Raw genomic sequence first — 18,105 nt, 5'->3', positions numbered from 1 at the left:
ATCTATATTCTCAGTGTCCCTATTTAATTTGATGCACTATCATCATGTTTAAAAAAGATACCACAGTATGTTTACTTACAATTATATAGAAGGACAATTACACACAATGTTATTCCTTAAAAGTTAGATACTATGTAATTTAATCAATACAAACCAATGAAATTGTCATATTACCATTAAAAAGAGAAGTCAAAATAATTTAAACTATCAAGATTAATATTATAGACTACAAATAGTCATATTACCATTAAAAAGAGAAGTCAAAATAATTTAAACTATCAAAATTAATATTATAGACTACAAAGTACGAAATTGAATCGTTAACATATTAATGTATATAAAGATAAGAAAATCACTTTAAGGTATTTAAAGGTTGACTGAAAAAAAAGTTGAATTAATAATGCGCTTGAACAGTTACAGGTAATGACACACCCTATAAGAAAAAATATTAATGATATAAATTAAAGACTATTTTTTTTTTCTATTCTCCTTTTTATTATTTTCAAGTTATTGTCCTAGAAAATGATAAGTACCTAAGAACCTCATCAGAAGGAACGGTAACTATGCAAAAAGGTCTCATAATTCTCTTAAACTTTGAGATATTCACTTATTTTGGACTATGAAATAATATCAACAATTTACTGAATGTTGACTAGAGGGACTAATAATCTATTTACAGATTTTATGATATTTTGATTTTCTTGCTAATTAAGAATGGATTTTTGAGAGTGATAGGTTTGAAATCTCAACAGTTTACTGAATGTTAACTAGAGGGACTAATAATCTATTTACATATTTTATGATACTGAGTTTCTTGTTAATTAAGAATATGATTCTAATAGATTTTTAAGAGTGATAGATTTGAAATTTCAATAATTTACTGAATGTTGACTAGAGAAACTAATAATCTATTTACATCTTTTATGATACTGATTTTCTTGCTAATTAAGAATATGATTTTAATAGATTTTTAAGAGTGATAGATTTAAAATCTCAACAATTAACTGAATGTGGACTAAAGGGAGTAACAATTTATTTACATATTTTTAATGATAATTACTTTTTTGCTAATTAAGAATATTTTTCTAATAGATTTTTAAGATGATAGAATTAAAATTTCAACAGTTTAATGAATGTTGACTAGAGGGACTAATAATCTGTTTACATATTTTATGATACAGATTTTCTTGCTAATTAAGAATATAATTATAATAAATTTTTGAGAGTGGGAGATTCGAAATCTCAACAATTTACTGAATGTGGACTAAAGAGAATAACAATTTATTTACATATTATTAACCATAATGATTTTCTTGCTAATATTATGATTTGATATGTCTTTTAAGATTGGTAGATTTGAAACTTGAACAATTCAATGAATGTGGACTGTAACACTTAATTATTTACATATTTTATTATAATGATTTTCTTACTAAAATTAATTTTGGTAGGTTCTTTTAAGTTTGATATATTTGATTTAGTTTTGACTTCTATTCAAATATTATATATGGAATGTTATTTATTATATTGTCAAGTTTTATCTTGTAAAAGCTCCTCATATCAATTATAAAAGCCTCTCTTTGTTCCTTAATTTTTCATTCCTACATTGAAATTTTTATTCTTTCTATACATGGCCTCCACATTGAAGATAATATTTTAGCTTTCTTTTATGTTGTCCCAAAAAATATTTTTCAAAATTTGTTGCTGACTAAAATCTAGAATGTAATAGTGAGAAGCAATCTACCAAAGCCAACAACACTCTTGTCTCTGAGCACCTTTGAGCTTTCATACAATGATATATATATATATATATATATATGGTAAAGGGGAATAAAAAGGCAACACAATGTCAACATGTCGGCTTGTGTTGCGTGCTTATTCTCCTCTCTGGTGCTTATTCTATTTTTTTTGGCTTCATTTATATTTTATACTTACATCATTTATTTTATTTGTCCATTTTAAATTTTACATGTTTCTTAGATTAATAATAATATAGGTATTTTATCACAATTTTTATATGAGTTGATATATAATTCTAGATTTTCGAAAAATGATTTGTGGATTAAGTAATTAATGTTGAGGGTAAGACATGAAAAAATCTCTTGATATGCTAAAAGTAAAAAATATTTTTAATATAAGAGATAAATTAAACTGAATGAACGAAAATTTTTAAAATGTTCTATTAATTTTCAGTGGTAAGATATACTCAAAAATTCAAAAAAAACAATTTTTTTGTCGTTGTAGCAACTATGTTTTCTTTTTTGTTGACATGAAGAAAAAAAAAAGTTACTTGTGTGGTGCTCATTTTTTTTACTTCTAATTTATCTATTTGACTATAAAAAATTATGATTCACATTTTTTCTAATAAATTTCACTTTATTTGAAAATCAGTATTTAATTGTGAAAATTTGAAATGTAATTTGAAGTTGTGTTTCATAATGAAAGAAATCTAATTATAGTTTATTTTTTACTCACTTTTAAAATAATAGTACATTCAAATATGGATATTATTCTACATATTATAAGGAAACATAATCAATTGCTATAATAATTAATGTTATTAGGTCCTTGAACCGTGGGCAACATGGTATATATATATATATATATATATATAAAAACTTGTGCACTTATGTCTCAGTTTTCGTTACCCTTTCTACAAATTAAATGTTAGAGATTCACACACATTCAACAAAAAATTTATATGTCATATATCTTATTATGATAATTTTGATAAGAAATAACTCTCAAATGCAAAAAGAAGTGAACGAAAGACATAAAAGATGAGCGCTTTGAGGAGATCATGTTCTCTAATATGCGAAAAGCTCTGTGTAGGAAAGTAACAAAAAAAAATTTTGTCTACATAAAAAAGCAACAAATATGTTGCTTTTGTTGATTCCTTACACAGAGTTCTTAACATATTAGAAAACATGACCTATTCAAAGGCTCTTCTTTTGTGGACTTCCTTTCACTTCTTTTTTTATATTTTAGAGTTCTTTCTTGCTATACTTGCTATCTAAGTTGTTGCTACCGTCAATAGTTTGTCTGATGATTATTAGATGAGTAAGTATATATTATTTACTCCTAAATATCTAATATACATCGGTGATTGAACAAATTTTACTGTACACATATCCCGTATGCAAACATAAATTAAATTGAAGATGTCTACATGAGCTTCAAATAACTCTTTTCTCTTTGAGAACCTAGAGTATTAATTTTATTTCCAAAATTTAAATACCTTCACATAAATTGAGACAGAAAAAATATGAGTTTAACAAGATATTTAATTATTTTTTTAGATGAAATAAAAAAGGCCAAGATATGATCTATAAAGTGGTGTACACGTATAGAAAGGAATAAAGAACGCAAGGGGTGAAAAACTTAGAAACAAATGAAAGATTTTTAAATTTTGTGGCATTGAATCTACCAAAATTAATATCATAAAATAGGTAACTAAAGTATTGCTATTGTTTACTGATCGATTTTTGGGCAATCAACATGTCTTAAAATGGTGTTCTAGGCTTCTAGTAGTATCTATATACATTAACATTTCAGCTACTCAATTGCTTACCTTGTATTCTATAGTATTAATCTTGATAGTTTAAATTGTATATTTTAGTTATAACCTGATCATTTTATTGTTTTTGTCTTGATTAAATTATCATAATTTATATAAAAAAGTGGAAAGCTCTAAAGTGTATAGTTGAATTATTATTAATTTAGCGCTATACAATTTTATTTTATTTTAAAGTATAAATTATAGTTTAAAGTTCATACTTTAAATAGTTATGTCTTTGAATATGCCAATTTTGAAAAATGTATATAGTAAAGAAAATAGATATTCTAACTTCATTTGTATGTGTGAATTTTTTACCAACTTTTTAAAAATATTCATATAAAAGAAAATTGATATGAGATTTCAAGTAACATTACTTCCTTCTTTAAAAATAGTCAGTAAAATATATTCATCACCCAGCGTTAATTGAGTTGTTCCTGCTATACAAAATTAAAATGTTATAAAACACCTAATTATTTTATGTTGCAAGTCCACATGTTTTAAGTTACAAAAGATAATGTCCTGGACTTCAGTTTTACACCTTAACATTCCAAAATATATTTTAAAAATAATATTTTTTACTTGTTCAAACTTTAAGACATTGTGCTGGAGTTAGTGATCCATCATTGCTATTTTTACCATAGTGATCGGATATACTAAATTTCTTTTACTATTTGCATGTCATAATTCAACATATTTATATGAAATATAAATTTCAAAAGTCACCCTCTTCTATATAGCTTCATGTCATTAAAATTGAATCAATTGTTGACAACGGTAATACAGAAAATGCTGCATGGAACTGGCATGTCCCTCGAGAAGTTAACAGGTCTCGTGTAACTTAAAGTAAGCATCTTCTTATGTCAAGGTCGAGAGTCAATTGAACTCGATCAGAGAGATATAAGCATCTTCTTATGTCAAGGTCGAGAGTCAATTGAACTCGATCAGAGAGATACCCAAGAAGGGATAAGAGATAATAATTCTAAGATAAAATGTTTGGATTACTTATTATAAGGATGTTCATATTCCAAACATAAGCCAAGTATAGAGGAGGTTATACATCACACTCCCTTCGTAAATGAATTTATTTGATGGTAAGTTTTAGGAAGAGCTAAGAGCATCATCACTACAACAAAAGTGTGTATTCAACTGTCAATTCCTATACAAACGTCTACACATAACGGGGAACCACAGAACACATGTCGTGATCATCTAGACATGATCCCCTCAGAATTATATACCTAGCATTATCCAAATTTTGGCTAATAATCAAATTTAAATTCTTAAGTATGTACACGTACAGTCAGGATGCTGATCTGCCCAATAAACAAATTTATCATCTGCTGGCCTGTCGTGAACTTTTGTTTTAGCTTTACTTGAGACTGCATAGAATATTCAAGAGTTGGGCCTTCAGTTTGCACCAAACTCTTGATTCCACTTCTCAAGCTCCTCCCACTTGCTCTTTTGCAGGCTAGGCCTAATCACTGTCATGGCTTTCTGAAAATCTCCATATCTCAAACCCCTCACCTGTAAAATAAGAATCCACCAAATTTGGACGAGTCAATACCCACAGTCTTATTCATCGATTAACATGGTTGGTACGCAAACTGACTTGCTTTCAAGTGTTGGTCATTATATTTGGTGGCCAGAATTATCAAAGATATAGATATAATTTCAACCCTCGGAGATAGAACCAAACGAATTATAGAATTATAATACCAACATAGAGCTTTAAAAATGCTATTTCCAAATTGTCTTAACCCTCCTCTTCACTAAGCTTTTAAGATATCATGCTATCCAATTTCAGATAGTGCATCCAAAGGTGTATAACAAACTAAAACTGACATCTCAGACAAATGACATCAACCTCGGGTTTCTCAAGGGAACTAATTAGGAGTATGGATACTCCTTCGGTCCTGTATCTGACAAAGTTGACTGAGCAGAGAGTTCAAATTTCAAACGAATTTAATTCTTGACGATAATCTAATCTGTATAAACTTCAGGACAAAGAGTCAAATATTTTGAGATAACCCGAAATGAGAAGTGAGTCCAATAAATTGTGACGGGGATGGAGTACCTAAATGAGCATGGGAAGAGTCCTTCAGAATTCAACTCCATAGAACAACATAAGGACATCTTAGGAGCAGTATTTCAACTACTCCTGGCATTATGCTTATTATTGCATGTGGAATCATTAACTATAGTGGCAAAACAAATTCAAGAGGTAGCAGTGTAAGCTCCAGAAGAGTTACCACCTGATTTGCCTGGACAGAGAGAATGTTAGCACCAAGCTCTCTGATTGGCATCATTGCAGCCTCCTCGCATAAGGCTTGAAGATCACTTCCAGAATACCCTGTGGAAATGTAGATTTCAGATGAACTTCCTATAACAACAAGATATGTCGATCAGGGTTCTTAAGAATCAGATGTTCAGCTAAGAGAATTTCTAATGGCAAAACTTTTAGCTCTTTTTACCTTCTGTGTCCCTCACCAGTCGTTCTAGATCTCCATCTATCATCCAGTAAACAAAACTGAATTAGATTACATTGCAACAGCAGGCAACTAATCTGACTCTGCTTAATATTTCACAAAATAAAAAGAAACGGTTTCTTCGATACGATAAGAAGTCCTTCAAATAATAAAATTTGATCCACTGTCATCTTCATAAACATTGAATAAGAAAAATAGTTCGAGCAGGAGTATCAGTAACCGTAAGAAAGATAACTACATAACGCATATTGAACTTATTGATAGCATAATATAATTATTTCATATAGAGGACAAACTTGTGTCACGGAAATGAAGAACAGAAGTAAAGCATTTTCTTTTCAAGATAACTTATTTCAGAGATGCTTGATACGGTTTCAGATAAAGAAGAACATTGGGAAATGGCCTTGAGTCTTCCCACTTTGAAATGGATGTGAACGGAAGACCCCCACCACCACCACCACCACCACCCCAAAAAAAAAACGGAGGGCTAGGGGAGGCTTGGTCGGCCATAAGCCAGCAGTGATTGCACAAGATTTTTGTAGAAGTAGGGAAAACTTAGTGATAAACTATGAGACGCAAGCACCAATATTCAAATGAATTCTAGCTAGCAACTATCTTACTTTTTGCTCAGAAGTATATTAGACAAGTTCAATCATAAATTCATAATAGACTTTTGCCAAGCTAATATGGAAGGAAAAGAAGGAAGGGGGATGCATTAAAAGTTATTCCTTATACCCCCAGTTTGAATTAGACAAAAACTTCAAGTTTCCTTTTTTCTTTTGTTTAATTTTGTACATTTGATATTTGACTAGGAACTTGCACATCATCATGCATGTATTTAGCTGTTATCTACAGATAACATCTCATATTGCTGATTGGTCTTGGTAACTGAAGCATACGAATAAGACAAGTACATACAACTAAACATCGACTGACTTCATTAAAATCATTAAGGGCTTAAAACTCCTCATTTTAAATGGGAACTCTACTTTGTGGTCTATAAACAGACAGTAGTTAGCCAACATCAACTAAATAATAATGTATCTAGCTTTCAAATACAATCTCACCAGGCAAAGAAAAAGCTTTCCCCTTTAGTCTGTGTTTCAGAAGTTGTCTTCTAACACTAGCATCAGGTAGAGGTATATATATTCTTTTCACCTGTATCAAACAGTAACAACACATTAATAAGAAAAAAACCCTACAGGTTTCTTTAGCGTTTTTTTTTTTGGGTGAAAGGTAACAGTTAATCTATATATCCACATGTATACTACATTAAAAATGTAGTCCACCTTCGAAAGTGTTGTAATTACATTTGATCCTATACTTCGCTAAATTACAACCAGTCTATAGCTGTATTATGTCTTCTGATTGATCTATCACTACCTGTTTACACCAAAAAATATTATAAACTAAACAAATTAACTTAAATTTCTGAATGCTTCTCCTCAAAACACCTCTGATTTCCATAGTGTCCACTGAATATTGGCTGGGATATCTTCCATCTCTACTCCTTTCTTTAGTATTTTAAAGACAATTCACATTGTTCTCAAGAAATTAGAAATATACTCTCCAGTAACATACTAATTAAGCTTCTGTAATCAGAGACAAGGAAAGGAAACCAATTTTTAAAATAAGGGACAGCTTGTGATGCAATTTACAATTTAGTTTCTCTACTAATTTCTCTTCTAATTATAAGCTGCTGGTCAGATTCAGATCATTCACTTAATTTCTAGAGCCAAAAGTATTTTAGTAATGCAACACGCGTATTCCAACAGTCCAAATTTGAATTTCCAAGTAAGATGCTGCAAGGATATCAAAGTGAGAACTGAAAATGTTAATCGGGTTTTTCTTTCATGAAGAATTAATTGGGTTTTCTAATGACTCGTTAGAGAAGATGGGCCTATGTAACTACTTACACCAGAGATTTTTTTTAACCAAGTAAAGGTGGAATTTTTCAAGAGAAAACTCAAACATGTAGCGGTGAAATATAGTTGTATATCCATTATATTTATGCCCATCCACTTGTGTCGAGTTTTTGGCCAAAAACATTCTTAAACTATACCCCCAAACTTAAATTACATCCTTAAATGATTATTCTTAACAACAAACATCCTTCAAGTATTTTAAACTTGACAACTTTCATCCTTTTGTTAAAATTTAACAAAGAATTAACTGAATTCATACAAAAATATGTGTAATTCATACTACTCTCGCAAAACTCCCTAAATCAGCAAAGATTAAAAAAAGCCTCTTCGTTCCGTGATACATCTAACTTTGCAACACCATCCTAACTTCATTTCTTTCCAGCAAATAAGGGTCTCAAAAAAAATTTCTTTTTCTTTTTTTTTTTTTTGGGGGGGGGGGGGTTTGATAAAGGATAATGAAATTATGGGAAAAGTTTTATTGAGAGCAGAGTGACCTGCACATGTTTTTGTGTAAAATCCATTAATTATTTGACAAAAATTTTAACGCAAGGATGAAAGTGGTTAAGTTTTAAATACTTGGGTGATGTTTTCTGTTAAGAAGGATAATTTAAGGATGTAGTTTAAGTTGAGGGTATAGTTTAGGGATGCTTTTGGCCAAAAAAAAAAACATGTTCAAGCAAGCCAATGATGAAACATAACTATGTTCTCAGAGACAAATTGCATTATGATCAAGTGACAGCACTTACCAATCTCCTTAGAACAGCGTCATCCAACTCTTGTGGCTTATTTGTAGCACCTGCATTAGCATAGGCAGACAGCTCAGTCACAGTAGCTAGAGAATACAAGGACCAAAAAGATCAACCTCTGTAACTGATAACATATGCTCAACAATCATGAAAATCTATAGTTCTCGAATTTCCATGGGCACGAGGGGTTTAGTTAAACTGATTACCAATGGAAATTATAGAGGGCCACTCTAGAAGTCACTGCATCAGAAGCATTTGACATTTAAAATCCTAGCATACTGGAGTTTCAGACTAGAAAAGGTTTGGAAAAAATGGCTCTTCCTTGATGTATGTGAAATACCAGAAGTTCACATCTTTGCAGTGTCAAGATAAAGCATGATGTCTTAAACATACTAGGTCATTAGGTTCTTTATGTTTTCTGATAGTTTGGAATAAGTTGAGAGACTTGAAATTTTTTTTTGATGACAAGTTGTTGACAGACTTGATTATATAAATTACATTCTTACAAGTTTTAGGTCACAAGTTTCTTTTTTATATCTTTTTCTGATAGTTTATCGTCATAGACAGTATATCCCTCAGAAGATTTCCTTTGCAGTGGCACTTTAATGGTGTCACCATAAAATTTGGCGCTTTTGTGGTATTTCCTTTATATGTTGACTTGTAGGAATTAACTTGCTCGAAGATAACTACGAGATGTTCGTATATGACCACTTAGAGAAGAAGAAAGTGATCTTTTGACAGATGATTACACTCAGAAAACACTACGGCATGAGCATCAGTTAGCAGGAACAGCTATCTGTTTGAGACACCATAACTAAAATAATAGCTCATATTGAGCATGAAGCTTACCAATTACAATTACCAGGCCATGGGAATTTGATGTCACCCCATCAAACTGAACTAGAAACTCTGACTTCAACCTTCTGCTTGCTTCATTCTCATTGGTAGTCCTAGTTGACATAATACTATCTATCTGTTAACCACAAAGATAATCTGAAAGTAAGTTTTGCTACCAATAAGTGACTGATGCACCATTCAGATGTCTTTACCAATGAAAGACCCAAGCAAGCCTAGTGACAGATATGTAATTTTAAGCAAAGTCCAAAAGAAAAAGTATTGATTGTTTTTTTGTTTTGGATAAGGTAAGAGAAAAAAAAATGCACGTGTTTTTGACTAGAGTATCTGCAAGAATCATAAGAGACTTCATACACAGAATAAAAAAAAGTTATGCAAGAGACTTCATATACATAATAAAGAAAAAGACATATTACGCAAATATCAAAGGTGAAAGTGAGAGAATAGCTAATTACTTCTCAAAATCACATTGCAAATCCTACAGAGGTCTGTCTATCAAAGACTTGACCAAGAAAGCTTCACTTGCTGATAGATGTGCTGAGTTCATTATACTTCGGAAACCGGCAAGGCGGCAACAAAACTTGATAAAAGACAATTCGTCATTAAATTCGGGTTTCTCTCCAGTTAACTCATCAGATACAAATGTAATAGTTTTTTCTCCTTTTTAGATTTAGAGAAGTCAGCACCCAGCTCAATGAATCTGAAGCAGCAGATCTGCAAGACTCGGTCTTTCTTTCTTCTTCCTCAGTTTGAAGAGAGTGGAAAGGAGAAGCGACCAGTGTTTGATCATTTTATTGATGATATTTTCAATGAAAGCTGAGATGGGATAAGTGTGAAGAGAACTATTGCCCTATTTCCAATATTTATTTGAAGAATGGCCCTGATGTAAGTGAAGAAGAGGATGCAACCGGATCACAAATGTGATATCGTATTTTTCCAACTGGATTGAAGAAATGGAATTACACGACCCTCACCTAAATGAAGGGATTTTCACATGGTTCAGGGGTGCTAATCACCATAGTGCTGCCAGACTAAACAGGTTTATGTACTCAACGGAATGGGAAGAAGCTTTCGGGAATATCAGACAATTGATCATGCCAAGAGTGACTTCTGACCACTGCCCTATCATGTTGCAATGTGGAGACTGGGAACACAGGAAGTCATACTTCAAGTTTGAGAACTGGTGGCTCAATGTTGATGGTTTTGAGGGGCTTGTCCATAGTTGGTGGAACGAATTTGAAGTGGAGGGCTGCCCTGACTACAAGCTCAGTGTGAAGCTAAAAATGTTGAAGCAAAAGCTTAAAGATTGGAGCAAATCAGTGCGTGGGAAGTTATGCAACAGGAAGGATAGTCTTCTCAAAGAATTAGCTGATATTGATCTAGCTCTAAACACTAGAACTTTATATGTGGATGAACTACTGGTGAGGGCAGCAGTTCTGGTGGAGTTGGAGGATTTGGCAAAAAAAGAGGAATCTAGATGGAGGCAAAAGTCCCGTGTTCTCTGTCTAAAACAAGGGGATAATAACACTAGATTTTTCCAGAGAATGGCAACATCCCACAAGCGATACAATAACATTGATAGATTGATAATCAACGGGGAGGAAGTTAAAGATGAAGAAGCTATCAAGGTTACTATGATTGAGTTCTACAGGAAACTCTATACTGAACCTGAGATGTGGAGACCCTCTTTTGACTATGTTAACTGTCCAAGAAACTCCAGGAGGAACAAGATTGGCTAGAAAGGCCTTTCACTGAAGAAGAAGTGCTAAATATTATCAAACAATGTGATGGGGATAAGGCCCCGGGGCCTGATGGCTACACCATGAGTTTCTTCAAAGTTTGTCGGGCAACCTTGATGATTTGATGCAAACAATCCAAAATTTCCATCAGAACGAAATGTTTGAGAAATCTTTCAACGTCACTTTTATAGCACTAATTCCCAAGAAATATGGAGCAGAAGAGTTGAAGGACTTCAGACCAATAAGTTTGATTGGTGGAGTATACAAAATCATAGCCAAGCTCCTTACAGAAAGAATGAAGACTATCATGGGGGAATTGGTAGATGAACACCAAATGGCATTCTTGAAAGGAAGAGAGATTATGGATGCAGCATTATTGGCCAATGAATTGGTGGACAGTAGGGTGAAGCAGAAGCTAGTTGGAGTCCTATGTAAACTTGATATTGAAAAGGCATATGACCATGTCAATTGGTCATTCCTTCTAAAAATTCTGAGACACAAGGGTTTTGGGAACAAATGGACAAACTGGATCAAAACTTGTATATCTACCGTGAAATTCTCTCTTATCATCACCGCTAGTCCAGAAGGTTTCTTCCAATCACAAAGATGTTTAAGGCAAGGTGATCCGTTATCACCCTTCCTATTCATCTTAGCAATGGAAGGCCTCAATTCTATGATCAGAAGAGCAAGTGAGAATGGGTGGATAAGAGGCTTCCCTGCAAATGCTAACAGGGGAAATACTATGGATATCACACATCTGTTATATGCAGGTGATTCCTTGGTTTTCTGTAAAGCTGAAGTAATGAAAATCAGGCACTTGAGGGCCATCCTAACCATTTTCGAGGGCATCTCAGGTTTACATGTTAACTGGCATAAGAGTTGCTTGTAACCTGTCAACCAAGTGACCAATATACAGATACTTGCTGAAAACCTAGGATGCCAAATGGATTCCTTACCAACTAAATATCTTGGAATGCCTCTAGGTGCAAAAAATAAAGAAGTGGAAGAATGGAGTGCAGTGTTGGAAAGAAATGAGAGAAAGCTGACAAGATGGAAGAGGCAATACCTATCTATGGGGGCAGATTAACTCTCATAAAGTCAGTAATGGATGCCCTTCCAACTTACATGATGAACCTATTCCCAATCCCAGGAAACATAGAGAAGAAAATCAACAAACTAAGGAGAGCTTCTTGTGGCAGGGGAACAAAGAGAAGCTTGAGTACAACCTAGTCAAATGGGAGGAGGTGATCCTCAACAAAATACATGGGGGTATGGGGATAAAAAAATTGAAAGTACAGAATGTTAGTTTGTTGACAAAGTGGCTTTGGAGGTTCTGTATTGAAGATTTGGCATTATGGAGAAGATTCATCTCAAGTAAATATGGTCTTCAAAATAATTGGATCACTGATGAAGTGACAGGTGTTGTTGGGTGCTCTGTTTGGAAAACTATCAGAAGGCTGTGACCTTCTTTCGCCTCCATTATATCATTCAAAATTGGAGATCGGGTTAAAACTGATTTTTGGAGTGAGATTTGGATAGGGGATAGGGACTTAAAAAACTTATTCCCGGATCTATTTATTTTAAGTCTACAACAGATGGCTACAGTGGCACAGATATGAACTCCTCAAGGGTGGGGCTTGATTTTCAGAAGGGCTCTCAATGACTGGGAGATTAGTAGAGTAGCAGGGCTGTTGCAGGTGCTGAACCGATTCCCAGGTGTCACAGAAGGACCTGACAGTCCAATATGGAAGCTGCACAACAAAGGGAGTTTCACAGTGAAATCCTGCTACTGGAATATGAATCATGACCAGAGAATGAGAATGGTGTGGCCATGGAAGCTAATATGGACGATCAAAATTCCACTAAAGGTGTCAAGTTTCTCATGGCTAGTGATCAGAAAAGCATGTTTAACTCACGAAAGGTTACAGAGAAGAGGTATACGGATTTGCTCAAGGTGTTATATGTGTGAGAAAGAGGCAGAAATTAACAGCCACTTATTCCTACATTGCAAAACAGCTGTAAATCTGTGGCACCTGTTCTTATGTATACTTGGAGTTAGCTGGGTATTGCCATGAACTTCTTTAGACATGCTGAAACACTGGGAAGGAATGAGCAGAAGAAGCAGATCAAAAGAGGACTGGTGGAAATATATTCCAGCTTGCATTTGGTGGACATTTTGGAAGGACAGGAATGAAAGATCCCATGACGGGCAAGCTAGCAGCATTCAGAAGATCAAGATGAAGAGTCTGCGTTTGCTGTATTTTTGGTGTAAACAGGATATGGTGGGGGAGGTAGTAAGTATAGTGGACTTCATAGGACAATAAAGTTCTTTTTTGGGTTTTTGGTTATCAGGTTGCACTATGGGGTTGTAAATCCCACCTCATCAGTTGTTACTTGATGAGTTTGTTTTTTGGTGTGAATACAAAGTTACCTTACCAAAAAAGAAAAAAGTGAAAAAGAGAATTGATAAAGACTCTAACTTTTTTTGTAGGTATTTCTTGTATTGATTAAATGAAGGCCTAATAAAAAACATTGAATTAAGTACATTAACCGAGGCATCAACTGACATAACAATTTCTCACAAAGTCTCACCTCATCCATGAAAATTACAGATGGCTGCCTGGAAATGGCAACCATGAATAATGTCTTGACAAGCTTTTCACCCTCTCCGACCTGCCATAATGTGAAGCTCTGTATATCAAAATGATACAAAACAAAGTCAATCAAAAGGCACAAATAAAAGAGACACACACCCACTTTGATGTTAACGAAGAAGCGGACACATTGAAAAATGTTGCTTGTGACTCTGATGCTACTGCTTTGGCAAGCATGGTTTTTCCAGTACCTGGTGGGCCAAAAAGAAGTAGACCTGTAATACAATAGCATCAACCTTGTCAGAAAAAAGTTCCTGGGTGTGTTATAATGCTATTCATGTATAGAAGCAATACCTCTAGCAGGCTTTCTCAAGCCAGTGAAGAGGTCCTTTCTTTTGGTTGGTAGAATTACCATCTCTAAAAGAGCTTGCTTTGCCTTTTCAAGGCCAGCTGCAGGAAAACCAAATTTATGATTAAAATATTTAACAATTCATTAGATAGGGGTTGGAGGCAATGGAGAGGATAAAACTTTGGCTTCTCACCAATATCTTCCCATTTAACAGATGGGCTTCTATCCACAATTACAGAATTTATCATCTCCACCAACTTTGGATCAGACCCATCAGCAGTGGCAGATTCCTGTGAAAGTTTATGGCTTGATATTCTATTACTTGGAACCCTCATAGCAGAGCTGACTTTCGCTGAAGCAGGTGCAGATAGAGATGCTCCTTTTCGAGCAGACGAACTTGATTGTGAAACAGCCACTCTTTGGGATTGTGGTTCTGACTGCTGGGAAAAACATGCCAAAACCCATTATGACCACATGATACTTAACCCATTTTGCAACTTAAATCCCAAACATTCACAACATCTCCAACTCTGGCTTCATTCAAAGTACATCGCGGTGGGAGTAGGGGTACCATGAACCATACCAGCTTGGTGTCAAATGTCTTGCTCAGCTCATAAAACTTTCTATGATAACATAATTTTTTTGAAAATATGATAACATAATTTAATTTCAAAAGAATTTCACAGCCATATTTAAAGTCTACCAAATGACTTGTAATAAACTTCCTTTTCTAGTATTGTCCCTGGGAATTCAAGTATTCTCCATTGAATATGACTTAGAAGTTGAACCCTTTATAGGCAAAGTGATTGAGCTATGTTCAAGCTTTCTAAATCAAGTTGTCCTAACACATTCTATCGTCAAATTGCATCACAACCAAACCAAGCTTGGCTTGTTTAGAATCCTTATGTGAGAGTGTTTTAGTTCCTTTCAAGTGACAAATGAAGAGGACTATCCTTTTTTTATCGATAAGGTTATGAATTTAATTAAAGAAAGGGCAAAAAACATGCCTGCATACAAGTAGACCAAAAATAGAAAACCATATAAACAGAAATGGTTTCTACGAATGACACTAGTCATCTCATCTGTACAAATAGGAACCTCATCGGGGCACCAAAAGGATATAAGGGACAGAGTTCATTCCTTAAGTGTACAAAGTCTCTCTCTATTCCTCTCTCTCCACTTGGTCCACATAAGTGCTAGTGTAGCAATATCGCATGCCCTACGTCTTCTCTATTGTCTTCTAACAGTCCAGCTAAACATGGTTTCTTTCACAATGCCTGGCATGTGAATAACTAATCACATTACTTCTATTAACAAAATAATTACGAGGAACTAAGAAACTGGAAAAAAAAAAGGAATATAGAAATGACAGCAGGTAGATGCATCAAAGAGAAGATCCACTTTGAGCAACAATATTGCTTTACATTAGCACCAAGAGCTTGTGCTGAAGTTGTAAAATTTAAGGAGGAGTAGATTTATTATGATGTGCCAAGAGGACGAGATAGGAAATAGAATTGCATTCCATCGGCTGGAAAAGATGTATTTGTTTCCTTAAAATGAACCTCTGAAATTGTCTACCTAATGGAACAAGCTTACTTCACAGCAGTTCATACCTTAACTGAAGGTGTGCCACCTGAAACAAGAGTAGGGCAAAGGGAAGAAAGAGATGTACTCAGTTATTCTCCCTGCTACTAAGATATGATTAAAAACTCAATGCAAGAAAGATAAGATTTTTGAACCTGCTCGTCGACTTAGAGTCTGAAGTCTGTCTGAAACTTGAGACTGCCATTTTGATATCTTTTGACGATATGATTTCACCTTCTCGTGTTCACTGTTTAAAAAACACAAGGAGAGTTGTGGCTCAATTACTCCATAATCCATCAGATGGCCAAGCACATATGACAGAAAATAATGATTTATTTCCACATAGTACTTTAATAATTAATCATAAGGTTTTCTGTTCAATTTACTAGGTAAAGTGAAGGAAATCAACTCATTTTCCATCCCATGTACCTAATCGACATTCTACTTCAAAAATAAAAATAAATTATGAAAGATCAAAGGAACTCCTGTAACCAAAAGAAAAAAAGATTGACAATTGTTTAAGGCATACGAACCCAGTCTACACCGATAGAACTGCAGGATCTTGGTGTTCAAAGCATATGATGCTCAATTGCACACAAATAGAAGTAACAATATTCAAAAGAAAATTCAGAAAAATTATAACTATCCACATAAAACTCATATTAAGAAGAGTGTGAGCACTGTTAGTCTGAGATAAAGAAAGAAGCCAACTCATATAAGAAACAGACTGGTCATCGTTCTCCAGGTTATCTATGGTGCAAAACCATATAGTTATTGTGAAATATAGTCGCAGATGCAATATTCTCTCCATTTTGCCACACTGAAGTTTTTAATGGCTAAAACGTGACATGACAATCAAACGTCACAAGTTATATTTAGATATTTTAATAGAATTTTAGAGGTAAAAGTGATTGCACTTCATTCCTTCTTCAGATTTCACAGCCTGCCAAATAATCAATCAAATACACCTCGATCCCAAACCAGACTAGTCGGGATTGACCATATAATCTTCTATATCTGTTCCACTCAATCATTGAGCATTATATTATTTTTTATTTTCCCTAACGCCATCACCACTTAAGCAAATTAGATAACCTATACACCTTCAATTTAAACTAGTTCAAGCAAACAATGAGCTAAGGTTGATCATACCCCCCTGCTCTTGGGTTGAGCCATACGTCTGTAATTGAGCAATTTTTTTTAAATACACACTTCTAGAAAGTTCGCACTCACGGTCACAAAAAGAATAGTGTCTGCAGTAGACTCCGCAGCACCTGATTTAAATTCTTGGATTTGCCTCTGTCAAAGTCCCAGTCTTTCATTCAAATACTGTAGCACTAAGCCTCTAATAACTCTAATCAAACAATAAAATACACAAATACAGTAAAATCTCTTGCCTCGATTGAAATAGGATGAAAAACTGAATACCTAGAAGCTATATAGGAAGGAACCGGAGTAGAAATGCCTTCGGCGAGTATCTTTTGAGCATTATGGTAATGTGCAATTGCTTCATCAGCCAAGCCCCATTCTTCAGCTCTAACAGCTTTGGCGATCTCTTCTTTGGCCAATTCAAAGTAGCCTTTTAGCTTATACGCCGTCCGTTCGTTCCCGGTGGCAACGCCATCCATCGTCCGATCACCGGAGTTCTCCTGAGGATGGTTCAGAGACGAAGGCGATGATGGAGTATCAGAGAAGATCGAGCTTAGGGTTTCTGCCAAGTCTTTAAGAAAACTCATTTGGGAGAAATTTGTATTAATGGAGAATCGGAAAATTTTGCATCTTAAGGTCCTGTTTGGTTTTGAGGTAAATATGATCTTCAAATGTTTATTTTTTATGAATTTTAAAGGATGATTAATGGAGGACTGACTATTTCCAGATTTACTTTAATGAAACTCTATTGGTAGCTTGAAAATCAAGTTCCTTCTTGATTATTCTTCCCATTTTATTTTATTTCTTGTTATTAAATATTACTACTTACTACTATTTATATAAATATATATTCTTTCCGGAAAATAAGTGACTTTTTGTGTTTAGCACGTAAATATAAATATTATTCTCAAAATACTTATGTATAATCTAAGAAAATATTATGGATAGGATAGATCGTAGATGGGTAGTAAGGGGTACATGATTGATAGGTCCGAGTTTTTCAGATTTTTAATCAAATTATGATATCATTTCGTTAAATTTATAAATCAAATCAAACTAATAAAATTCGGATTTTTCCAATAAAGTAATTATGGATGCAAACATATAAGTAACTTTCTC

General features: G+C 33.9%; 1 protein-coding gene across 3 annotated transcripts; it reads right to left on the bottom strand.

The window, feature by feature from the left end:
* Window positions 1-4,590: 4,590 nt before the first annotated feature.
* LOC107008393 (spastin) lies at window positions 4,591-17,763 on the bottom strand. 3 transcript variants are annotated; one of them, XM_027915991.1, is made up of 13 exons: window positions 17,266-17,763; window positions 15,993-16,084; window positions 15,867-15,886; window positions 14,447-14,693; window positions 14,259-14,354; window positions 14,064-14,179; window positions 13,903-13,983; window positions 9,566-9,689; window positions 8,717-8,766; window positions 7,113-7,203; window positions 6,031-6,066; window positions 5,812-5,939; window positions 4,591-5,083 (listed from the first exon to the last, which is right to left on the bottom strand). In XM_027915991.1, exons 1-13 carry the CDS (start codon window positions 17,571-17,573, stop codon window positions 4,967-4,969), a joined length of 1,506 nt encoding a protein of 501 aa, XP_027771792.1. In that variant the 5' UTR covers window positions 17,574-17,763; the 3' UTR covers window positions 4,591-4,966. The 3 variants fall into 3 exon arrangements, with proteins under 3 accessions (XP_027771792.1, XP_027771795.1, XP_015062896.1); XM_027915994.1 differs by having other exon boundaries at window positions 14,447-14,690; window positions 17,266-17,762; XM_015207410.2 differs by having other exon boundaries at window positions 5,812-5,909; window positions 17,266-17,760.
* Window positions 17,764-18,105: the final 342 nt, after the last annotated feature.

This window comes from Solanum pennellii, chromosome 1 (genome assembly GCF_001406875.1).
Source record: "Solanum pennellii chromosome 1, SPENNV200".
NCBI classification, from domain to species: domain Eukaryota; kingdom Viridiplantae; phylum Streptophyta; class Magnoliopsida; order Solanales; family Solanaceae; genus Solanum; species Solanum pennellii.
This window is presented reverse-complemented; position numbering and strand designations above follow the sequence as displayed.